A 26,669-nucleotide genomic window follows, 5' to 3' on the forward strand; every position below is an offset into this window, starting at 1 on the left:
CTTTGCTAACTTCATTGCCATATATATATGGACTTATCAAAACACATAAACAAAATTTTCCAGCAAGACCTATAGTGAGTTCAGTAGGCTCCATCACATACAAATTATCAAAATGGTTAGTTTCCTTATTAAGCCCTTTAGCGGGTAAGGTATCAAATTCTAATATCATGAACAATGTAGATTTAGTCAAGTTAAATATCAATATTAATTTTGATTTCAAACTAGTTAGCTTTGATGTTTCCTCACTGTTCACTAAAGTTCCAGTTGATGACCTTTTAGAATATTTATTTGATGTCTTGGATGATATTCGTTTACCTGTTTCAAAGTCTAATTTCATTGAACTGATAAAACTGTGTATAAAAGACTGTGTATTTCAATTTAATGGACATTATTATGCTCAAAAATTTGGTATGGCAATGGGTAACCCTCTTTCACATGTACTAAGTAATCTTTATATGGAATTTTTTGAAACAAAATTACTAAAGGATATCTTACTTTCTAATGCAATTTGGTTTAGGTATGTAGATGATGTTCTTTGTGTTTGGCCAAGAAATGAAAATTTACAAATATTTCTCCCCTTACTTAACAATTTAGTACCTTCCATCAAATTTACTATAGAAAATGAAAATAATGGCATGTTACAATTTTTAGATTGCATGATCCATAGACAAGGAAACAAGTTTAAGTTTAGCATAGACAGAAAACCAACCAATGTATGCTCATATATCCATTATTACTCATCTCAACATGACAGAGTTAAATTATCATGTCAATCTATGTTCCTTAAGGAATTTCGTATTTGCAGTCCAGAGTTTATTGATGATGAGTTTGAGAAGATATATATTCTATTGGATCTAAGTTAAAGTACCCTAGATCTTTCATTGATAAATCCCTTAAGTTAGCAAAGAAATCATTTTATATGTTTAAGTTGCATCTTAAACATTCTTAAGAAACGAAGGCTTCACGTTGGAGCAAGAGGTACATTTCTTGGTAATTTTCAGTAATGACCAGCTTTCACCGTTGGGTTCAGTTCAGGACACAGCACAGCTGTTACCAGGTGCCATGAACATAACAGGTGAAACACTTTCCTCATTATATAAAAGCCCACATTTTGATAAATACTTTGAAGTTGCATCGTCCTGTAGACTTTCCTCTTCTGTGACCACGTATTGATAAATATACTTATTGCTTTCTTACCATATGATTCGATCTGAATCCAGAGGAAGGACAACCTTAAGGGAACGGCATTTTTTTTTTCCAATCGGTTGTCCTACCTCTTTAACTTGAATTGCACATTCATGTCCTCTCCCGGACACTGACTTGTTTGTCACGACGACGGTGGTTTCCCAATTCTTTTACCAGTATAGATAACCCCAGCTGTGTAGCTAGTCCTTTTATAACCAAACAATAGGATGCCCTTTTGGGGATTCACACAGGCTGAATATGACGATGAACTGCTCCTGAACATTTCACCCCAGGTTCTTACGAGGCCACGTAGGCTGGTACTACAAATGTTTTTGTGCAGATCCTACCATAACCATGTATAGTCAGAGGAATTAATGTAGTTTCCTACAGGATATTCTATCTCCAGCAGTGTGATTCACCAGCTTTAACACTCTCTATATCACACTCAGGGGTTTGTTCGTAATGCTTTTAAAGTGTTGAAATCCTTTGAGGAGAATATGGACCAATAAGTATGTTTGTGGGCAGTATTTATGCCGTATATCTCTTCGAAACAAGAAAGCATGACCGTGCCAGTGAGAGAAACTACCCAGCATCTCTTGATGGAGCGTCTTGTCAGAAAATATGAGACTCACGTGTTTTACAATTGGCCGCTTGTGTGTGTGTGTGTGTGTGTATGTGAGCGACATTTCAAAGACTGTCATTTCCCCTAGGCTGCTCTCCGCAACAAGGATAGTTCCACAACACCGGTCATTAACCGTTATTCTTAACTAAAGTTGCAGTTAATGTGATGAAGCGAGTTGAGCAAACCTTGTGAAGCTGGGCACTGCATGAACAATTTATGTTCACAATTCATTGACAGTTTCTTTTTCTACGTTTATCTTTTTAGGATAATTGTTTTCTGCAAAGTTATATTGACAGATTTAGGGACCATTCCTGGTCAGGGCATATCTCATTACCCTTTAGCTTACAAGTTTTGATTTAAAGGTAACCACCTGCTTCTTTTACAGTTACTATGTAAATTCCTTTATTTCTTACCCCTCTTTTCTACAGGGACGCAAGGAGCTGATGAGAAGGAATGTGTAGTGCAGAGGGATCACCACATAACAGAAGTCAGTCCCTCTTTCACGCGCCTATTAATTAACACGTAATCCATTAATGTTCTCCGGCCATCTCTCCAACTTACATACGTATACTTATGTATATCTCTCTTTTTAAACCAGGTATTCCTCATCATCAGTCCTTCTTCAGCACAAAAATCTACAAGCTCTTCACCATTTCCATTTACAGCGCTGACCACCCAATGTACACAAATTATACCCTCAACTGCCACATTACTCATCTTTGTATTCAAATCACCCATCAATATAACCCGATCTCGTGCATAAAAGCTGCTAACACACTCACTCTGCTGCTCCCATAACACTTACCCCTTATGATCTTTCTTCTCTTGAATAGGTGCATAGGCACCAATAATCACACCTCTTTCCATCCACTTTCAGTTTTACCCATAAGTTACACTCTACTTTCTTACACTCTATCACATACTCCCATAGGTCCTGCTTCAGGAGTAGTGCTACTCCTTCCTTTGCTCTTGTCCTCTCATCAACCCCTGACTTTACTCCCAAAACATCCCCAAACCACTTTTCCCCTTTAAACTTGACCTTCGTTTTACTCAGCCAAAACATACAGGTTACTTTCGTCACACATACTACCTATCTCTCCTTTTTTTCTCATCTTGGTTATATCCACACACATTTAGACACCCCAGTCTGACCCTTCGAGGAGGATGAGCACTCCCCGCATGACTCCTTCCTCTGTTTCCCCTTTTAGAAAGTTAGATACAAGGAGGGTAGGTTTCTAGTCCGCTGCTACCGTCCTTTTTAGTCGCATTCTACGAAACACGGGGAATGCGTAGTAAGAGTATCATTAAATTTTAGGGAGAATAAAAAGATGTTCTGGAAGGAGGTAAATAAAGTGCGTAAGACAAGGGAGCAAATGGGAACTTCGGTGAAGGGCGCAAATGGGGAGGTGATAACAAGTAGTGGTGATGTGAGAAGGAGATGGAGTGAGTATTTTGAAGGTTTGTTGAATGTGTTTGATGATAGAGTGGCAGATATAGGGTGTTTTGGTCGAGGTGGTGTGCAAAGTGAGAGGGTTAGGGAAAATGATTTGGTAAACAGAGAAGAGGTAGTAAAAGCTTTGCGGAAGATGAAAGCCGGCAAGGCAGCAGGTTTGGATGGTATTGCAGTGGAATTTATTAAAAAAGGGGATGACTGTATTACTGACTGATTGGTAAGGTTATTTAATGTATGTATGACTCATGGTGAGGTGCCTGAGGATTGGCGGAATGCGTGCATAGTGCCATTGTACAAAGGCAAAGGGGATAAGAGTGAGTGCTCAAATTACAGAGGTATAAGTTTGTTGAGTATTCCTGGTAAATTATATGGGAGGGTATTGATTGAGAGGGTGAAGGCATGTACAGAGCATCAGATTGGGGAAGAGCAGTGTGGTTTCAGAAGTGGTAGAGGATGTGTGGATCAGGTGTTTGCTTTGAAGAATGTATGTGAGAAATACTTAGAAAAGCAAATGGATTTGTATGTAGCATTTATGGATCTGGAGAAGGCATATGATACAGTTGATAGAGATGCTCTGTGGAAGGTATTAAGAATATATGGTGTGGGAGGCAAGTTGTTAGAAGCAGTGAAAAGTTTTTATCGAGGATGTAAGGCATGTGTACGTGTAGGAAGAGAGGAAAGTGATTGGTTCTCAGTGAATGTAGGTTTGCGGCAGGGGTGTGTGATGTCTCCATGGTTGTTTAATTTGTTTATGGATGGGGTTGTTAGGGAGGTGAATGCAAGAGTTTTGGAAAGAGGGGCAAGTATGAAGTCTGTTGGGGATGAGAGAGCTTGGGAAGTGAGTCAGTTGTTGTTCGCTGATGATACAGCGCTGGTGGCTGATGCATGTGAGAAACGGCAGAAGTTGGTGACTGAGTTTGGTAAAGTGTGTGAAAGAAGAAAGTTAAGAGTAAATGTGAATAAGAGTAAATGTGAATATTAGGTACAGTAGGGTTGAGGGTCAAGTCAATTGGGAGGTGAGTTTGAATGGAGAAAAACTGGAGGAAGTAAAGTGTTTTAGATATCTGGGAGTGGATCTGGCAGCGGATGGAACCATGGAAGCGGAAGTGGATCATAGGATGGAGGAGGGGGCGAAAATTCTGGGAGCCTTGAAGAATGTGTGGAAGTCGAGAACATTATCTCGGAAAGCAAAAATGGGTATGTTTGAAGGAATAGTGGTTCCAACAATGTTGTATGGTTGCGAGGCGTGGGCTATGGATAGAGTTGTGCGCAGGAGGATGGATGTGCTGGAAATGAGATGTTTGAGGACAATGTGTGGTGTGAGGTGGTTTGATCGAGTAAGTAACGTAAGGGTAAGAGAGATGTGTGGAAATAAAAAGAGCGTGGTTGAGAGAGCAGAAGAGGGTGTTTTGAAATGGTTTGGGCACATGGAGAGAATGAGTGAGGAAAGATTGACCAAGAGGATATATGTGTCGGAGGTGGAGGGAACGAGGAGAAGAGGGAGACCAAACTGGAGGTGGAAAGATGGAGTGAAAAAGATTTTGTGTGATCGGGGCCTGAACATGCAGGAGGGTGAAAGGAGGGCAAGGAATAGAGTGAATTGGAGTGATGTGATATACCGGGGTTGACGTGCTGTCAGTGGATTGAATCAAGGCATGTGAAGCGTCTGGGGTAAACCATGGAAAGCTGTGTAGGTATGTATATTTTTGGGTGTGTGGACGCATGTATATACATGTGTATGGGGGTTGGTTGGGCCATTTCTTTCGTCTGTTTCCTTGCGCTACCTCGCAGACGCGGGAGACGGCGACAAAGCAAAAAAAAAAAAAAAAAAATTTATCTAAATTTACTACAGCGCCACCGAGGATGGTACGCGGCCTGAGCCATCGATGGAACAAAATCTCTCTCTAAAGCTGCTATACTACAACTCTAGGATCACCGCCCAAACACTGTGGGCCTGTAGAATGCGGCAGGTCCTCCATTCCCTTCTACCAAGGACTCCTCAAATTGACTAGCATGCATCTCGATAATGTTCACTTGTAAATCATTCTAAAAAATTTTGTAATCATACGCCTGAGAGTCGAACCCTAGCCATCAAGAACAGTAGGCGGACTGGACCACAGATGAAACAAAAACATATGTCTCTCAAGTCACTGCGGTGAGACAGGGAACCCACACTCTGATCCCGAGAATGCAGCAAATAGACTCACAGGCATCTCGGTGTTGTCTGTGGAATGTTCACATGGAAATCATTCTGAAAAAAAGAAGGTATTGCGAGCCGGAGACTCGAACCCTGACCACCAAGAACGAAAGACGAACTTATCATTGGACCATCCCACCTTAACAGACCTTAATTTTTTTTTTCTTTTATTCACATTAAAATATATGGCATACAATAATGTTCTGTTTCAGAGCATCTGTTTCATTATGAAGGGCGTAATTAGTAAATTTTGTTCATATTTACATTCCGCTTTCGCAGATGACACTTATGTAAGTCTGTCTCACATGTCTCACTCTTTATTTAATGGTGTGAGTGCCAGTTTGACACCTTTCTTGGGCCTAATGACTCCAAAACCAAACTCCAGCTCAATCTCTTCATACCCTGGTGACAACTGCAGGTCTGCTGCTAATATCATCTTTGCCAAGGCTACCTTTGTCTCCATTAGGGCAAACCGCATTGCTGAAAGGAGAATAACGAGTGATGAGCGGCAATTATTTACTTCCTTAGAGTGCAAAACAGACAAACAGAAATTCTTGTAACGAACAGAGAACAATACACACATAAAATGATATAGGACAAAAACAAGCACACAAAAAACAAAAAACAAGAAAACGCATAAAAAGACGAGCAGGAAAGTGACAGGCCTCCGTCATATCCCTCAGAATTGTTGCAGGAAATGATGGAGCCACACAGTGTTCCGTCAAGCTTCTACAGCAAGGGATGAGCCTTTCTTATCTTCCTCCTGCTACATCAAGTGATGTATGTGCCTTGTATCCTCCAAGTGAGCTCCTGCCGTACGTAATAGGCGTACAATATCTTCCTATGAGCCACTGCAGAAAGGATGGGCTCCTGTTTTCGCCCTCTGGGCTGTTGTTAGCGATGTATCCCAGTCATCTCACTCTCAGTTGCTACAGGAAGTGATGGGCCTCCTTTGTCTCTCTGAGCTGCCGTAGGAAGACATGGGTCTCAGTGTTCTTCCTCTGCTCTTACTTCCTGCGAGCTGCTCTACCAAAAGATGGGCCTCACCTCCTGAACTGCTGCTGTAGTGTGTGGTTGTATGAATGTCTTCCACTCATTGTCTTTTTACGTATTCATATTTAAGTTTAAAAGCCTCCTAATTACGACTCAATCAAATATTCTACATTCTCTCTCTCTCTCTCTCTCTCTCTCTCTCTCTCTCTCTCTCTCTCTCTCTCTCTCTCTCTCTCTCTCTCTCTCTCTCTCTCTCTCTCTCTCTCTCTCTCTCTCTCTCTCTCTCTCTCTCTCTCTCTCTCTCTCTCTCTCTCTCTCTCTCTCTCTCTCTCTCTCTCTCTCTCTCTCTCTCTCTCTCTCGGTTTTCTTCACTCTCTTGCGAGTGGGCATGTCTACAGAAGCTCCCTAGCTCAACGCAGTACAGCACCTGTAAAGCATTTTGCCTGTCCACGTTACATGAGAGGTTTTATTCAAAAAATCCTTCTCAGTGAGCAAGAAAAGATTCTTTCTCTTAAGTTCTACGTTTCTTTATGAGATGTTGACAACAGAAGTTAGGAAGGAAAGTGATGCAAGCAGCTTGGTTACTGCAAAAGCACTGGATATTCAACAGAGGGAAACATCAGTAACAGGTAAGGTAGGCAGGCACCTTGTATGCTAACTAGGATTGTGATTATGGAGACAACTTCAGAGGACAGTTGTAACTTCGAACCAGATAAGAAGATTTGCTAGCGTGTAATAGCTTAGGCCTGAGAGATACCTGCCCAAAGCACTTCACTGTAGTTATGGGCAAAATGTCGGGAAATCATAGTATCATTTTTTGTAGGGATTCCTTAGTGAAAGATCAATACCAAAACTTTTGTGGTGAGCGTTCTTGAAGAAAATGTTTGAGCTTTTCTGAGGCCAGGATGAAGAATCTTCTAAGGAAGTTTGATGACAGTCTCGAACAGTCCCGCACGACGTTTACTATTCAGATAAGAACAGGTAAAGTAGCCATCAGTTGTACATCAGAGGATGATACAGGGAAGTCTAACTTATAACATTAGAGAGAGCCATACAAAGTCATATCAGAGTTTCTGCCCAGATGTGAGGCAAAACATTACACCATCAGTAGAATGCTGCCGATAAACAGGAGGGTTGAGGGTCACTGTAGAGAGCAGGATAACTTTTCTTTATCACTCTAAAGTTACATCTTAGCTCTTCTTAGATATGACGTGAATCACTGCACCTTTATTAGATTCCTAGTACTATGCAGTAATCTTTAGGCTCACTCTATGCATTGAGATAAACAGGCAGGATATGTCAACTATATTTCACAATTCAGGGGCAGGCAGAGAACAAGACAGAGTATGAAAGCTTGAGTCACTTTCCATATAGAGATTGAAAAGAGAACAGGTTTGCTTAAGGTCACTACCTAATCACACGTTGGAAATGAGGCCGGTAGGCGATAGGTTAAGTAGCACAGATGGAGGCTACTTTCAGAAACAGGGAGCAGGGGAGACAGAGAACAGGACAGGACAGATAAAAGTGAGGTCACAGCCCAAGTGCAGGCAGACATTTTTCCATTCTCGGTCATGCACACTGACATGATAGCAATGATCTGAACACTTTTCTTGCCCTCATAAACTGCAAAGCAAAATTAACTTAAGATATGAAATGCAGGGAGCATTACATCAAAATGGGATGAGCTAATATCATAAACTATATCAGACAATCCAAATAGCAATGAAGTCTCGGGAACATGGATAATTAAGTATGATATACATATTATTTATCTATTCATCATACATAATCGCTGTTTCCCGCGTCACCAAGGTACCGCTAAGAAACAGACGAAGAATGGTCCATCCACTCATACACACATATATGTACATTAATGCCCACACACGCACATATACATACATATACATATCAAAATATACATAAATATACATACACATACGCAGACATTACATACATACACATGTACATATTCATACTTGTTTGCCTCCATCCATTCCTGTCCCTACTCTGCCACACAGGAAAACAGCATCACTATCCCATGATTCAGCGAGGCAGCGCCAAGAATACAAACAAAAAGGCCACCTTCATTCACACTGTCTCTAGCTGTCATGTGAAAGGACCGAAACCAAAGCTTCCTATCCACATCCAGGCCCCACAGACCTTTTCAGACGCGTCACACGCCTCTTACACTCCTGTATGTTCAGGCCCCGATCGCTCAAAATCTTTTTTACTCCATACTTTCATATCCAATTTGGACTCCCGCTTTTCCTTGTTCCCTCCAACTCTGACACATATTTCCTCTTTGTCAATCTTTCCTCACCCATTCTCTCCATATGTCCAAACCATTTCGGCACACCCTCTTCTGCTCTCTCAACCATACTCTTTTTATTTCCACACATCTCTCTGACCCTTACATTACTTAATCGATCAAACCACCTCACACCAAGTATTGTCCTTAAAGATTTCATTTCCAACACATCCACCCTTCTCCACACAACCCTATCTATAGCCCATGCCTCGCAACCATATAACACTGTTGGAACTGCTATTCCTTCAAACATACCCAGTTTTGCTCTCCGAGATAACGTTCTCTCCTTCCACACAATCTTCATCGCTTCTAGAATCTTCGCCCCCTCCTTCACCCTCTTGACTTACTTCCGCTCCCATGGTTCCATCCGCTGCTAAGTCAACTACCAGATGTTTAAAATACTTCACTTCCTCCAATTTCTTCATTCATACTTACCTCCCAATTAACTTCTCCCCCAACCATCCTGAACCTAACAGTCTTGCTCAAATTCATATTTACTCTCAACTTTCTCCTTTCACAAACTTTTCCAAATTCAGTCACCAATCTCAGCAGTTTCTCACACGAATCAGCCGCTAGAACTCTATTATCGGCGAACAACGACTGACTCACTTCCCAGGTCCTCTCATCCACAACAGACTGCATACTCGCCTCTCTCTCCAAAACTCTTGCATTTACCTCCTTAACCACCCCATCCTTGCACAAATTAAACAACCATGGAGACATCACACACGTTTGGTTCCCAGTAAATGTCGGTCTGCGGCAGACCGACATTTATTGGGAACCAAACGCTCCCCTCTCTTCCTACCCGTACATCTGCCTTACATCCATGGTAAAAAAAAATTCAAACTGCTTCTAGCAACTTACCTCCCACACCATATACTCTTAAAACCTTCCACAAAGCATCTCTATCAGTCCTATCATATGTCTTCTCCAGATCCATAAATGCTACATACAGATCCATTTGTTTTTCTAAGTGCACATCCTCTACCACCTCGGAAATCACACTGCTTCTCCCCAGTCTGATGCTTTGTACGTGCCTTCATCCTCTCAATCAATACCATCCTCTATAATTTAAGATGATTACTCAAAAAACGTATGTCTGTAGTTTGAACACTCACCTTTATTCCCTTTGCCTTTGTACAATGGCACTATGCCTATCCTAAGGCACTTCACCATGGTACATACATACACTGAATATCCTTACCAATCAATCAACAACATAGCCACCCCCTTCTTTTAAATAGATTTCTCTGCAATAACATCAAAATCCGCCGCTTTGCCAGATTTCATCTTCCGCAAAGCTTTCACTAACGCTTCTCTCTTCATCAAACCATTCCTCTCACTTCGTACACAACCCCGACCAAAACACTATATATCTGCCACTCTATCGTCAAACACACTCAACAGACCTTCAAAATACCCACTCCATCTCCTCGCTCCATCACTTCCCCATTTGCTCCCTTCACCGATTTTCCCACTTGTTCTCTTGTCTTATGCACGTTATTTACCTACTTCCAAGACATCTTTTTTATTCTCCTTAAAGTTTAATGATACTCTTTCAATCCAACTTTCATTTGCCCTCTTTTTCTACATTCAACTTCAACCTTTCTCTTGACCTCTTGCAACTTTTTTTTTAATCTCCCAGTCATTTCTATTACTTCCCTGCAAATATCGTCCAAACGCCTCTCCTTTCTCTTTCAGTAACAATCTTATTTCTTCATCCCTCCACTCACTACCCTTTCTAATAAGCCCACATCCCACCCTTCTCATACCACAGGCATCTTTTGCGCAAGACATCACTGCTTCCCTAAATACATCCAATTCCTCACCCACTCCCCTCACGGCATTTGATACGACCTCACACAATTCTTCTTTCCAAGCTCCCTTACTTTCACCACTCTCCTCTCCCCATCATTCTCTCTTCTTTTCTGAAAACCTGTACAAATCTTCACCTTCGCCGCCACAAGATAGTGACCAGCCGCCCCCTCTCAGCATATTAACTTCCAAACGTCTCTCTTTTACACGCCTATCATTTAACACGTAGTCCAATAATGCCCTTTGATAGTATATCCTGCTTACATACGTATACTTGTGTATATCCCACGTTTTAAATCAGGTATTCCCTATCAGCAGTCTTTTTTCAGCAAACAAATCCACAAGTTCTTAATCATTTCCATTCACATTACTGAACACCCAATGGACACCAATCATACTTCAACTATCACATTACTTACCTTTGCATTCAAATCACCCATCACTGTAACCCGATCTCGTGCATCAAAGCTCCTAATACACTCACACAGCTATTCCTGGAACACTTGCCTCTCATGATACTTCTCATGACCATGTGTATAGACACCAATAATCACCTACCTCTCTCCATCCACCGTCAGTTTCACCCAGATCAATCTAAAATTTATTTTATTACATTCTATCACATACTCCCAACACTCCTGCTTCTGGAGTATCGATACTCCTTCCTTTGCTCTTGTTCTCTTACAAACACCTGACTTTATTCCCAAGACTTTCTCAAACCACTCATCCACTTTACACTTGAGCTTCGTTTCACTCAGAGCCAGAACATCCAGATTTCTTTCCTCAAACATGCTAACTATCTCTCCTTTCTTCTCATCTTAGTTACATCCACACACGTTCAGACACCCTAGTCTGAGCCTTTGAGGGGGAGATGGGCACTCCCCGTGTGACTCCTTCTCTGTTTCCCGTTTTAGAAAGTTGAAATACAAGGAGGGAGGGTTTCTAGCCCCCCACTCCTGTCCCCTTTAACCGCCTTCTACGACACACAGGGAATGTGTGGGAAGTATTCTCTCTCCCCTATCCAACGGGAAAATATATATATATATATATATATATATATATATATATATATATATATATATATATATATATATATATATATATATATATATATATATATATATATATATATATATATATATATATATATATATATATATATATGGTGTAAAGACCTGATCAATACAACCTCTACCACTCCTGAAACCACATTGTTCCTTCCCTATCTGATGTTCTATTCATGCCACCACTCTTTCAGTTACCACTTTCCCATACAACGTGACAGGTACACTCAACGAACTTATATCCCCTTGCCTTTAAACAGTGGCACAATACATGCATTCTGCCAATGCTCAGGCACCTCACTGTGCTCCATACATACATTGAAAATCCTGATTGTAATACTATTCACTACAGTAACCTTGCTACATTTTATCTTACGCAAGGCTTTCACAACCTCTGCCCTCATCACTGAACCATTTGCAATGACTCTCTCACTTCACATACCTCCCCAGCCTACATGCCCTACATATACCACCCTGTTATCAAGGACTTTTAACAATCCTTCAAAATACTCACTCCATCTCTTCACCTGATGACTGCCTCTTACCACTTCCCCTTTACCCACTACACTTATCTTCCCTTTTTATTTTCTTGTTTTTCTCACACTGTTAATCTCCTTCCAAAACATATTCTCCCTGAAGTTTGCTGTTACTCACTAACCCCAATTCTCATTTGCCTTTTTTTTCAGCCCTTGCTCCTTGACCTGCTGCTATCCCTTGTACATCTCCCAATCATTCACACTACTTTCCTGTAAGTAACATCCATATATACCTCTGTTTTCTTTCCCAAACAACCCTACGTCATTCCACCTCCTTCTACCCTCTCCTATCAGCCCACCTCCCACTTTCTGCAAACAACACTTCTCTCACACGTGCAAGCACTGTTTCTCTAAATACTTCCTATTCCTCACCCATTCCCCTAGCTTTATTTACTTTAAAAAATTTTGCTGCTACCCTCTCTCTCTCTTTCCTGTTATTTCTTCATTTAAGTCCATTTTCCAAGCTCACTTGCTTTCACCACCCTCCCCACATTCATATCATGCCTTGCTTGTGGTCAGGCACATAAGCACTAATAATGATTGCCCATCTCTCATAATCCACTTTAAGTTTTTAGTCTTAGCATAGCTCCTTGATTCTCGGAATAAAGTTTTAGTTAAAACAATAGTAAGTGTTGCACGAAATGTATGTAAATTTAGAGTAAACATTGTTCTTTCTTGCGTTTAGTATGACACCAGAGGCGTTATTAATCATTTCTGATGTGCGTACCAGAATATATAAGAGAGACATGCTAAACTGAAATCTCAATTATGTTGCACATAAACTAATTCTAATACCTGAAGTAATCCTTTAAACATAATTTAATATTTCTATTAGTAAAATACATACATGGATAATTCAATTAATGTAATTTATGTATTCAGCTGAAGCTGTTAAATGTGAAGATTGCTAAAGGAGGATACTGTTAAAGGACCTTGCCAAGAATGCAGTTGTCTAACTAATTTTCCAGTGTAGGTAACAGCTGTTTTCTTCTCTTCAGCTGTTGTTATTCTAGAATATGTGTTATACTCTATCAGTTTTAATGGCATTTACTGGCATCATCTATTGTTATCATTATTATTGATATAAATATTCTTGTATATGCTGATGTTATAATCCCTCATGATGTGTCATCATGATGTGTCAGAGCAGTGTGACGATTTCTGACAGGAGATTATATATATATATATATATATATATATATATATATATATATATATATATATATATATATATATATATATATATATATATATATATATATATATATATATATATATATATATATATAATATATATATATATTCCCAGCGTGTCGTAGAAGGGGACTAAAAGGGAAGGGAGCGGGGGGCTGGAAATCCTCCCCTCTCATTCTCTTCTCTTTTTTTTTTCTCCCAAAAAGAAGGAACAGAAAAGGGGGCCAATTGAGGATATTCCCTCAAAGACCCAGTGCTCTGTTCTTAACGCTACCTCGCTAATGCGGGAAATGGCGAATAGTATAAAAGATATATATATATATATATATATATATATATATATATATATATATATATATATATATAACCCGGTCTCGTGCATCAAAACCGCTAACACACTCATTTAGCTGCTATGATGGGTGATTTGAATGCAAAGGTGAGTAATGTGGCAGTTGAGGGAATAATTGGTATGCATGGGGTGTTCAGTGTTGTAAATGGAAATGGTGAAGAGCTTGTAGATTTATGTGCTGAAAAAGGACTGATGATTGGGAATACCTGGTTTAAAAAGCGAGATATACATAAGTATACTTATGTAAGTAGGAGAGATGGCCAGAGAGCGTTATTGGATTACGTGTTAATTGACAGGCGTGCGAAAGAGAGACTTTTGGAAGTCAATGTGCTGAGAGGTGCAACTGGAGGGATGTCTGATCATTATCTTGTGGAGGCTAAGGTGAAGATTAGTATGGGTTTTCAGAAAAGAAGAGTGAATGTTGGGGTGAAGAAGGTGGTGAGAGTAAGTGAGCTTGGGAAGGAGACCTGTGTGAAGAAGTATCTGGAGAGACTGTGTACAGAATGGAAAAAGGTGAGAACAATGGAAGTAAGGGGAGTGGGGGAGGAATGGGATGTATTTAGGGAATCAGTGATGGATTGCGCAAAAGATGCTTGTGGCATGAGAAGAGTGGGAGGTGGGCTGTTTAGAAAGGGTAGTGAGTGGTGGGATGAAGAAGTAAGAGTATTAGTGAAAGAGAAGAGAGAGGCATTTGTACGATTTTTGCAGGGAAAAAATGCAATTGAGTGGGAGAAGTATAAAAGAAAGAGACAGGAGGTCAAGAGAAAGGTGCAAGAGGTGAAAAAAAGGGCAAATGAGAGTTGGGGTGAGAGACTATCAGTAAATTTTAGGGAGAATAAAAAGATGTTCTGGAAGGAGGTAAATAGGGTGCGTAAGACAAGGGAGCAAATGGGAACTTCAGTGAAGGGCGTAAATGGGGAGGTGATAACAAGTAGTGGTGATGTGAGAAGGAGATGGAATGAGTATTTTGAAGGTTTGTTGAATGTGTCTGATGACAGAGTGGCAGATATAGGGTGTTTGGGTCGAGGTGGTGTGCAAAGTGAGAGGGTTAGGGAAAATGATTTGGTAAACAGAGAAGAGGTAGTAAAAGCTTTGCGGAAGATGAAAGCCGGCAAGGCAGCAGGTTTGGATGGTATTGCAGTGGAATTTATTAAAAAAGGGGGTGACTGTATTGTTGACTGGTTGGTAAGGTTATTTAGTGTATGTATGACTCATGGTGAGGTGCCTGAGGATTGGCGGAATGCGTGCATAGTGCCATTGTACAAAGGCAAAGGGGATAAGAGTGAGTGCTCAAATTACAGAGGTATAAGTTTGTTGAGTATTCCTGGTAAATTATATGGGAGGGTACTGATTGAGAGGGTGAAGGCATGTACAGAGCATCAGATTGGGGAAGAGCAGTGTGGTTTCAGAAGTGGTAGAGGATGTGTGGATTAGGTGTTTGCTTTGAAGAATGTATGTGAGAAATACTTAGAAAAGCAAATGGATTTGTATGTAGCATTTATGGATCTGGAGAAGGCATATGATAGAGTTGATGGAGATGCTCTGTGGAAGGCATTAAGAATATATGGTGTGGGAGGCAAGTTGTTAGAAGCAGTGAAAAGTTTTTATCGAGGATGTAAGGCATGTGTACGTGTAGGAAGAGAGGAAAGTGATTGGTTCTCAGTGAATGTAGGTTTGCGGCAGGGGTGTGTGATGTCTCCATGGTTGTTTAATTTGTTTATGGATGGGGTTGTTAGGGAGGTAAATGCAAGAGTTTTGGAAAGAGGGGCAAGTATGAAGTCTGTTGGGGATGAGAGAGCTTGGGAAGTGAGTCAGTTGTTGTTCGCTGATGATACAGCGCTGGTGGCGGATTCATGTGAGAAACTGCAGAAGCTGGTGACGGAGTTTGGTAAAGTGTGTGGAAGAAGAAAGTTAAGAGTAAATGTGAATAAGAGCAAGGTTATTAGGTACAGTAGGGTTGAGGGTCAAGTCAATTGGGAGGTGAGTTTGAATGGAGAAAAACTGGAGGAAGTGAAGTGTTTTAGATATCTGGGAGTGGATCTGTCAGCGGATGGAACCATGGAAGCGGAAGTGGATCATAGGGTGGGGGAGGGGGCGAAAATTTTGGGAGCCTTGAAAAATGTGTGGAAGTCGAGAACATTATCCCGGAAAGCAAAAATGGGTATGTTTGAAGGAATAGTGGTTCCAACAATGTTGTATGGTTGCGAGGCGTGGGCTATGGATAGAGTTGTGCGCAGGAGGATGGATGTGTTGGAAATGAGATGTTTGAGGACAATGTGTGGTGTGAGGTGGTTTGATCGAGTAAGTAACGTAAGGGTAAGAGAGATGTGTGGAAATAAAAAGAGCGTGGTTGAGAGAGCAGAAGAGGGTGTTTTGAAATGGTTTGGGCACATGGAGAGAATGAGTGAGGAAAGATTGACCAAGAGGATATATGTGTCGGAGGTGGAGGGAACGAGGAGAAGAGGGAGACCAAATTGGAGGTGGAAAGATGGAGTGAAAAGGATTTTGTGTGATCGGGGCCTGAACATGCAGGAGGGTGAAAGGAGGGCAAGAAATAGAGCGAATTGGAGTGATGTGGTATACAGGGGTTGACGTGCTGTCAGTGGATTGAACCAAGGCATGTGAAGCGTCCGGGGTAAACCATGGAAAGCTGTGTAGGTATGTATATTTGCGTGTGTGGACGTGTGTATGTACATGTGTATGGGGGGGGTTGGGCCATTTCTTTCGTCTGTTTCCTTGCGCTACCTCGCAAACGCGGGAGACAGCGACAAAGTATAAAAAAAAAAAAAAAAAAAATATATATATATATATATATATATATATATATATATATATATATATATATATATATATATATATATATATATATATATATATATATATATATATATATATATATATGTATATTTGCGTGTGTGGACGTATGTATATAGATGTGTATGGGGGTGGGTTGGGCCATTTCTTTCGTCTGTTTCCTTTGCGCTACCTCGCAAACGCGGGAGACAGCGACAAAAAAAAAAAAAAAAAAATATATATATATATATATATATATATATATATATATATATATATATATATATATATATATATATATATATATATATATATATGTGTGTGTGTGTGTGTGTGTATGTGTGTGAATATCATCCCTGAGGATTGGGGAGAAAGAATACTTCCCACGCATTCCTCACGTGTCGTAGAAGGCAACTAAAGGGGACGGCAGCTGGGGACTAGAAACCCTCCCCTCCTTGTATTTCAGCTTTCTAAAAGGGGAAACAGAAGAAAAAGTCACGCGGGGAGTGCTCATCTTCCTCGAAAGCTCAGATTGGGGTGTCTAAATGTGTGTGGATATAACCAAGATGAGAAAAAAGGAGAGAAAGGTTGTATGTTTGAGATAAGGAACCTGGATGTTTTGGCTCTGAGTGAAAAGAGGCTCAAGAGTAAAGGGGAAGAGTGGTTTGGGAATGTCTTGGGAGTAAAGTCAGGGGTTAGTGAGAGGACAAGATGGAGTAGCACTATTCCTGAAACAGGAATAGTGGGAGTATGTAAAACATTGGAAGAAAGTAAACTCCAGATTGATATGGGTAAAACTGAAAGCGGATGGAGAGAGATGGGTGATTATTGGTGCATATGCACCTGGGCATGAGAAGAAAGATCATGAGAGGCCAGTGTTTTGGGAGCAGCTGATTGAGTGGGTTAGTAGTTTTGATGCACGAGACCCGGTTAAAGTGATGGGTAATTTAAATGCAAAGGTGAGTAATATAGCAATTGAAGAAATATTTGGTGTAAATGGGGGGTTAAGTGTTGCAAATGGAAATGGTGAAGAGCTTGTAGATTATGTGCTGAAAATAGACTGGTGATTGTGAATACCTGGTTTGAAAAGAAAGATATACATAAGTGTAGGTATATAAGTAGGAGAGATGGCCAGAGAGAGTTATTGGATTACGTGTTAATTGATAGGCGCCCGAAAGAGAGACTTTTGGATGTTAATGTGCTGAGAGGTGCAACTGGAGGGATGTCTGATCATTATCTTATGGAGGCGAAGGTTAGGATTTGAAGAGGTTTTCAAAAAAGAAGAGAGAATGTTAGGGTGAAGAGAGTGGTGAGAGTAAGTGAGCTTGGGAAGGAGACTTGTGTGAGGAAGTACCAGGAGAGACTGAGTACAGAATGGAAAAAGGTGAGAACAAAGGACGTAAGGGGAGTCGGGGAGGAATGGGATGTATTTAGGGAAGCAGTGATGGCTTGTGTGAAAGATGATTGTGGCATGGGAAGGGTGTGACGTGGGCATATTAGAACGTGTGGTGGGATGAAGAAGTACGATTATTATTAAAAGAGAAGAGAGAGGCATTTGGACGATTTTGCAGGAAAATAATGCAAAAGACATGGAGATGTATAAAAGAAAGGGGCAGGAGGTCAAGACAAAGGTGCAAGAGGCGAAAAAGAGTGCAAATAAGAGTTGGGATGAGAGAGTATCATTAGATTTTAGGAAGAATAAAAAGATGTTTTGAAAAGAGGCAAATAAAGTGCGTAAGACAAGGGAACATATGAAAACATCAGTGAAGGAGGCTAATGGGGAGGTAATAACAAATAAGTGGTGATGTGAGAAGGAGGTGGAGTAAGCATTTTGAAGGTTTGTTGAATGTGTTTCATGATAGAGTAGTAGACATAGGGTATTTTGGTCGAGGTGGTGTGCAAAGTGAGAGGGTTAAGGAGAATGATTTGGTTAACAGAGAAGAGGTAGTAAAAGCTTTGCGGAAGATGAAAGCCGTCAATGGTTTGGATGGTACTGCAGTGGAATATCTTAAAAAAGGGAGTGATTGTATTGTTGACTAGTTGGTAAGGTTATTTAATGTATGTATGACTGACGGTGAGGTGCCTGAGGACTGGTAGAATGTTTGCATGGTGCCATTGTACAAAGGCAAAGGGAATAAGATTAACTGTTCAAATTAGTGAGGTATAACTTTGTTGACTATTCCTGGGAAATTATACGGGAGGGTATTGATTGAGAGGGTGAAGGTATGTGCAGAGTATCAGATTGGGGAAGAGCAGTGTGGTTTCAGAAGTGGTAGAGGATGTGTGGATCAGGTGTTTCCTTTGAAAAAATGTATGTGGGAAATACTTAGAAAAGCAAATGGATTTGTATGTAAAATTTATGGATATGGAAAAGTCATATGATAGAATTAATAGAGATGCTCTGTGAAAGGTATTAAGGTATTAAAGTTGTTAGAAGCAGTGAAAAGTTTTTATCGAGGATGTAAGGCATGTGTACGTGCAGGAAGAGAGGAAAGTGATTGGTTCTCAGTGAATGTTGGTTTGCGGCAAGGGGTGCGTGATGTTTCCATGGTTGTTTAATTTGTTTATGGATGGGGTTGTTAGGGAGGATAATACAAGAGTCTTGGAAAGAGGGGCAATTATGCAGTCTGTTGTGAATGAGAGAGCTTGGGAAGTGATTCAGTTGTTATTCGCTGATGATACAGCGCTGGTGGATGATTCGGGTGAGAAACTGCAAAAACTGGTGACTGAGTTTGGTAAAGTGTGTGAAAGACGAAAGCTGAGAGCAAATGTGAATAAGAGCAAGGTTATTAGGTACTGTAGGGTTAAGGGACAAGTCATTTGGGAGGTAAGTTTGAATGAAGAAAAACTGGAGGAATTGAAGTATTTTAGATATCTGGGAGTGGATTTGGCAGAAGATGGAACCATGGAAGTGGAATTGAATCATACGGTGGGGGAGGGGGCGAAAGTTCTGGGTGCGTTGAAGAATGTGAGTAAAGCAAAAATGGGTATGTTGGAACTAATATTGGGCCCAACTATGGTTGCGAGGCGTGGGCTATAGATACAGTTGTGCGGAGGAGGGTGGATGTGCTGGAAATGAGATGCTTGAGGACAATATGTGGAGTGATGTGGTTTGATCGAGTAAGTAATGAAAGGGTAAGAAAGACGTGTGGTAATAAAAAGAGTGTGGTTGAGAGAGCAGAAGAGGGTGTTTTGAAACGGTTTAAACACATGGAGAGAATGAGTGAGCAAAGATAGACAAAGAGGATATATGTGTCAGAGGTGGAGGGAACAAGAAGTGGGAGACCAAATTGGAGGTGGAAAGATGGAGCGAAAAAGATTTTGAGTGATCGTGGCCTGAACATGCAGGAGGGTGAAAGGTGTGCAAGGAATAGAGTGAATTGGAATGATGTGGTATACCGGGGTAGACGTGCTGTCAATGGATTGAACCTATGCATGTGAAGGGTCTGGGGTAAACCATGGATAGTTTTCTGGGGCGCACACTCTGGGGGAGGGGGTTGTCCTTTCATGTGTGGCGGGGTGGCGACGAGAATGAATAAGGGCAGACAGTATGAATTATGTACATGTATATATAAGTATATGTTTGCGAGGTAGCGCAAGGAAACAGACGAAAGAAATGGCACAACCCACCCCCATACACATGTATATACATACGTCCACACACGCAAATATACATACCTACACAGCTTTCCATGGTTTACCCCAGACGCTTCACATGCCCTGATTCAATCCACTGACAGCACGTCAACCCCGGTATACCACATCGATCCAATTCACTCTATTCCTTGCCCGCCTTTCACTCTCCTGCAAGTTCAGGCTCCGATCACACAAAATCTTTTTCACTCCATCTTTCCACCTCCAATTTGGTCTCCCACTTCTCCTCGTTCCCTCCACCTCTGACACATATATCCTCTTGGTCAATCTTTCCTCACTCATTCTCTCCATGTGCCCAAACCATTTCAAAACACCCTTTTCTGCTCTCTCAACCACGCTCTTTTTATTTCCACACATCTCTCTTACCCTTACGTTACTTACTCGATCAAACCACCTCACACCACACATCGTCCTCTAACATCTCATTTCCAGCACATCCACCCTCCTGCGCACAACTCTATCCATAGCCCACGCCTCGCAACCATACAACATTGTTGGAACCACTATTCCTTCAAACATACCCATTTTTGCTTTCCGAGATAATGTTTTCGACTTCCACACATTCTTCAAGGCTCCCAGGATTTTCGCCCCCTCCCCCACCCTATGATCCACTTCCGCTTCCATGGTTCCATCCGCTGCCAGATCCACTCCCAGATATCTAAAACACTTTACTTCCTCAAGTTTTTCTCCATTCAAACTTACCTCCCAATTGACTTGACCCTCAACCCTACTGTACCTAATAACCTTGCTCTTAATCACACTTACTCTTAACTTTCTTCTTTCACACACTTTACCAAACTCAGTCACCAGCTTCTGCAGTTTCTCACATGAATCAGCCACCAGCGCTGTATCATCAGCGAACAACAACTGACTCACTTCCGAAGCTCTCTCATCCCCAACAGACTTCATACTTGCCCCTCTTTCCAACGCTCTTGCATTTACCTCCCTAACAACCCCATCCATAAACAAATTAAACAACCATGGAGACATCACACACCCCTGCCGCAAACCTACATTCACTGAGAACCAATCACTTTCCTCTCTTCCTACACGTACACATGCCTTACATCCTCGATAAAAACTTTTCACTGCTTCTAACTACTTGCCTCCCACACCATATATTCTTAATACCTTCCACAGAGCATCTCTATCAACTCTATCATATGCCTTCTCCAGATCCATAAATGCTACATACAAATCCATTTGCTTTTTTAAGTATTTCTCACATACATTCTTCAAAGCAAACACCTGATCCACACATCCTCTACCACTTCTGAAACCACATAGCTCTTCCCCAATCTGATGCTCTGTACATGCCTTCACCCATATAATTTCCCAGGAATACTCAACAAACTTATACCTCTGTAATTTGAGCACTCACTTTTATCCCATTTGCCTTCGTACAATGGCACTATGCAAGCATTCCGCCAATCCTCAGGCACCTCACCATGAGTCATACATATTTTACATAACCTTATCAACCAGTCAACAATACAGTCACCCCCTTTTTTAATAAATTCCACTGCAAAGCATTCAAACCCGCTGCCTTGCCGGCTTTCATCTTCCGCAAAGCTTTTACCAACTCTTCTCTGTTAACCAAATAATTTTCACTAACCCTCTCACTTTGCACACCACCTCGACCAAAACACCCTATATCTGCCACTCTATCATCAAACACATTCAACAAACCTTCAAAATACTCACTCCATCTCCTTCTCACATCACCACTACTTGTTATCACCTCACCATTAGCCCCCTTCACTGAAGTTCCCATTTGTTTTTATCTTACGCAATTTATTTACCTCCTTCCAAAACATCTTATCATTCTCTCTAAAATTTAATGATACTCTCTCACCCCAAATCTCCTTTGCTCTCTTTTTCACCTCTTGCACCTATCTCTTGACCTCCTGCCTCTTTCTTTTATACATCTCCCACTCATTTGCATTATTTCCCTGTAAAAATCGTCCAAATGCCTCCCTCTTCTCTTTCACTAATACTCTTACTTCTTCATCCTACCACTCACTACCCTTTCTAATCTGCCCACCTCCCACGCTTCTCATGCCACAAGCATCCCATTCCTCCTCCACTCCCCTTACGTACTTTGTTCTCACCTTTTTCCATTCTGTACTCAGTCTCTCCTGGTACTTCCTCACACAAGTCTCCTTCCCAAGCTCACTTATTGTCACTACTCTTTTCACCCCAACATTCTCTCTTCTTTTCTGAAAACCTCTACAAATCTTCACCTTCGGCTCCACAAGATAATGATCAGACATCCCTCCAGTTGCACCTCTCAGCACATTAACATCCAAAAGTCTCTCTTTCGCGACCCTACCAATTAACACGTAATCCAATAACGCTCTCTGGCCATCTCTCTTACTTACATACGTATACTTATGCATATCTCTCTTTTCAAACCAGGAATTCCCAATCACCAGTCCTTTTTGAGCTCATAAATCTAGAAGCTCTTCACCATTTCCATTTACAAGACTGAATACCCCATGTACACCAATTATTCTCTCAACTGCCACATTACTTACCTTTATATTCAAATCACCAATCACTATAACCCGGTCTTGTGCATCGAAACTACAAAACTACTAACACTCTCACTCAGCTGCTACCAAAACACTTGCCTCTCATGATCTTTCTTCTCATGCCCAGGTGCATATGCACCAAAAATCACACATCTCTCTCCATTAACTTTCAGTTTTACCCATATCGATCTAGAGTTCACTTTCTTGCACTCTTATCATATACCCCCTCCACTACTGTTTCAGGAGTAGTGCTACTCTTTCCCTTGCTCTAGTCCTCTCACTAATCCCTGACTTTACTCCCAAGACATTTCCAAACCACTCTTCCCCTTCACCCTTGAACTTCGTTTCACTCAGAGCCAAAATATCCAGGTTCCTTTCCTCAAACATACTATCTATCTCTCCTTTTTTCTCATCTTGATTACATCCACACACATTTAGACACCCCAGTCTGAGCCTTCGAGGAGGATGAACACTCCCCGCGAGACTCCTTTTTCTGTTTCCCTTTTTAGACAGTTAAGATACCGGGAGGGGAGTGTTTTCAGCCCCCCCGCTACCGTCCTCTTTAGTGAAGTGTTTTAGATATCTGGGAGTGGATCTGGCAGCGGATGGAATCATGGAAGCGGAAGTGGATCATAGGGTGGGGGAGGGGGCGAAAATTATGGGAGCCTTGAAGAATGTGTGGAAGTCGAGAACATTATCTCGGAAAGCAAAAATGGGTATGTTTGAAGGAATAGTGGTTCCAACAATGTTGTATGGTTGCGAGGCGTGGGCTATGGATAGAGTTGTGCGCAGGAGGATGGATGTGCTGGAAATGAGATGTCTGAGGACAATATGTGGTGTGAGGTGGTTTGGTCGAGTAAGTAATGTAAGGGTAAGAGAGATGTGTGGAAATAAAAAGAGTGTGCTTGAGACAGCAGAAGAGGGTGTTTTGAAATGGTTTGGTCACATGGAGAGAATGAGTGAGGAAAGATTGACCAAGAGGATATATGTGTCAGAGGTGGAAGGAACGAGGAGAAGTGGGAGACCAAATTGGAGGTGGAAAGACAGAGTGAAAAAGATTTTGAGTGATCGGGGCCTGAACATGCAGGAGGGTGAAAGGCGTGCAAGGAATAGAGTGAATTGGAACGATGTGGTATACCGGGGTCGACGTGCTGTCAATGGATTGAACCAAGGCATGTGAAGCGTCTGGGGTAAACCATGGAAAGTTTTGTGGGGCCCGGATGTGGAAAGGGAGCTGTGGTTTCGGTGCATTATTACATGACAGCTAGATACTGAGTGTGAACGAATGGGGCCTTTGTTGTCTTTTCCTGGCGCTACCTCGCACACATGATGGGGGAGGGGGTTGTTATTCCATGTGTGGCGAGGTGGCGATGGGAATAAATAAAAGCAGAGTATGAATTATGTACATGTGTATATATATATATATATGTCTGTGTGTGTATATATATGTGTACATTGAGATGTATAGGTATGTATATTTACGTGTGTGGACGTGTATGTATATACATGAGTATGTGGGTGGGTTGGGCCATTCTTCCGTCTGTTTCCTTGCGCTACCTCGCTAACGCGGGAGACAGCGACAAAGCAAAATATATATATATATATATATATATATATATATATATATATATATATATATATATGAATATATATATATATATATATATATATATATATATATATATATATATATATATATATATATATATATATATATATATATATATATATATATATAATTGCACATATGAACAGAATGATGAATCTAGAATAGAATACGGAAATTTGTCAAGTGTATTTACCTAAGCAGTTCCTGGGCCCCATTCCGAAAGGAATGTGCGTGAACTGTTTGATGTTGCCTCTGTTCTCCGGCATGAAGCGGTCTGGACGGAACTGCTCGGGCTCTGGCCAGTAGCGAGGGTCGTGGTGCAGGCTCCAGACTGGTACAATTACGATGTTACCAGGAGATAGGACCAAGTCTGTCCCAGGTATCCTGTGGTAAAAACTGTGTTAGACCGGTACCTTAAAGGCCTCAGGTGTTAATGAGTCATAGTCGTGCTATCATTGGTACTAGATAAAACTCACATCTGGAACGTCTAAGACGATAATGGATTTCCTCCGTGTTACACTGCTATGAAAATAATGTATTCTCCGCAAATAATATCTTTTAGACTGAATTATACTAGAAACAGAAGTATAGGATATTTCCCTTCATACACTTATTATTTGTGACGGAGAAGCGTTTGCTCTTAGATACGGGTATTTCTGTTAAGACATATAGTTTAATTAATGTTGTCTCTTCGTCATCATTGATTGTTCACATTTATGTAATCTGAAGTTTTTGACAGAAAATGAGAGTAAAGCCAAAATCATGAGGTGATAATTTATCCGTAAATAACCTTGGTGTAGCAGACTTCCATCTTCAACCTGATCGTGGCCACTGCACTGCCAGAGGGACCATCTTCTTTCCGATGATTTAAGTTCTGCTGGTAGATATAGTCCCTCGCCTGTCTGCTCCTGCTGACGAGTACGCCCTCTTACCCTAGCCACCGCACTCTACCTCACCACCACCACTCCCTCCCTGGCTACTACACACGCCCTCATCGTGACCATGCCCTCCCTCCCTCGTCATTACAGCCTCCCTAACCACAAGAAATCCCTGCTTCCTTGGCCACCATATCCTCAACGGCGGTTGACAGTCATAAGTGGTACTAGCAAGTGCAGGCCTTCAGGACCCTAGTCTGCTCGCTCGTGCAAGGATGCAACACCACTCTCCTTCACTTTTATCTTGGTCCCCCAAACCTTTCCACCACATCTTACCTCACCACCACCAGTAATCCCTCTCTCATTAGCTACAAGATCTTACCTCACAACCACCGCGTCCTTAGCCACCACAACCTACCTTACCACCACCAATAGTCCCTCCATCCCTGGCTACTACATCCTCCCCCACCAGGACCAAGTCCTCTTTCCCTGGCCACCATACTCTCCTTCACCACCACCACTCCCTCCATCCCTTCCCCTTCACCTCCCTCACCCTCAATTTCCTTTCGCCCTATACACTTTACCTCACCACCAACACTACTCCCTTTATCCCTAGCCACCACACCCTGAACGGATATTAGCACTGTTCAGTGGTTCCAAGCACTCTCATGTCCATCTCTCCTTCTCCATACCTCCTAACTGCTGCTACAGTCTTTCCTCTCAACAGGAAGATAGTTTCCGAAATATTTCACCTTAGCAATCATTCATTTTCATCTTGCCAGTGAAACACGAGCGACATGGGGGTTAGTCATCGTGCACTGGCAACTACCTGACCGCGACCACAGACCGCGGGACAGACAGGAGAGTCTCCTTACAGTACAAATGTGTCCTTCGGCACACTACTACATCATGTATCGTTATATCTGATACTTTTATCACAGGTTAACAAACTGCAACCCATGAAGCAGTTCAGTGTTCAATAAAGTGTGATGCAAAATTTTACTGCATAGTTCGATCTCTGACATAACATGTCTTGCAGCTTGTGTATGACTCGCATCTACTGTATGTGTGTGTGTGTGTGTGTGTGAAAGAGAGAGAGAGAGAGAGAGAGAGAGAGAGAGAGAGAGAGAGAGAGAGAGAGAGAGAGAGGCGTATCTGCAAGCAAACTACCGTATTCTACTACTTAGGTGGACTCTGGCTTTCATAATACGCCAGGCAACTGTTGTGAGCATCGTTTACGATGACCATGTGGGCCATACAGGTGATGTTCACCAGAAAGAGGTCCGGCAGGTTAACAATGATCCTGACTTCCGGTGGACACCTCCTGGTGAATCACCAGCGATGTTAGAGCACCACAAGTACCTACATCCAGAAGGCGGCATGAGCGACCACCCAGTCACGCGCATTAGCGGTATGAGCGACCACCCAGTCACGCGCATTAGCGGTATGAGCGACCACCCAGTCACGCGCATTAGCGGTATGAGCGAC

The 26,669-nt window shown here is 41.6% G+C and overlaps 1 protein-coding gene across 1 annotated transcript in view; it reads right to left on the reverse strand.

Annotated features, from left to right (window-relative positions):
• Positions 1–5,611: 5,611 nt before the first annotated feature.
• The window catches only part of LOC139757576 (cytochrome P450 3A31-like), a 66,006-nt gene continuing 44,948 nt past the window's right edge, over positions 5,612–26,669 (reverse strand). The window contains exons 6-7 of the mRNA XM_071678185.1: positions 24,500–24,690; positions 5,612–5,937 (exon numbers count right to left, since the gene is read on the reverse strand). Coding sequence (XP_071534286.1) covers positions 5,768–5,937; positions 24,500–24,690 — 361 coding nt within the window. The 3' untranslated portion in view covers positions 5,612–5,767. The remainder of the gene's footprint in view (positions 5,938–24,499; positions 24,691–26,669) is intronic.

The sequence above is a fragment of the Panulirus ornatus genome, chromosome 27 (assembly GCF_036320965.1).
Source record: "Panulirus ornatus isolate Po-2019 chromosome 27, ASM3632096v1, whole genome shotgun sequence".
NCBI classification, from domain to species: domain Eukaryota; kingdom Metazoa; phylum Arthropoda; class Malacostraca; order Decapoda; family Palinuridae; genus Panulirus; species Panulirus ornatus.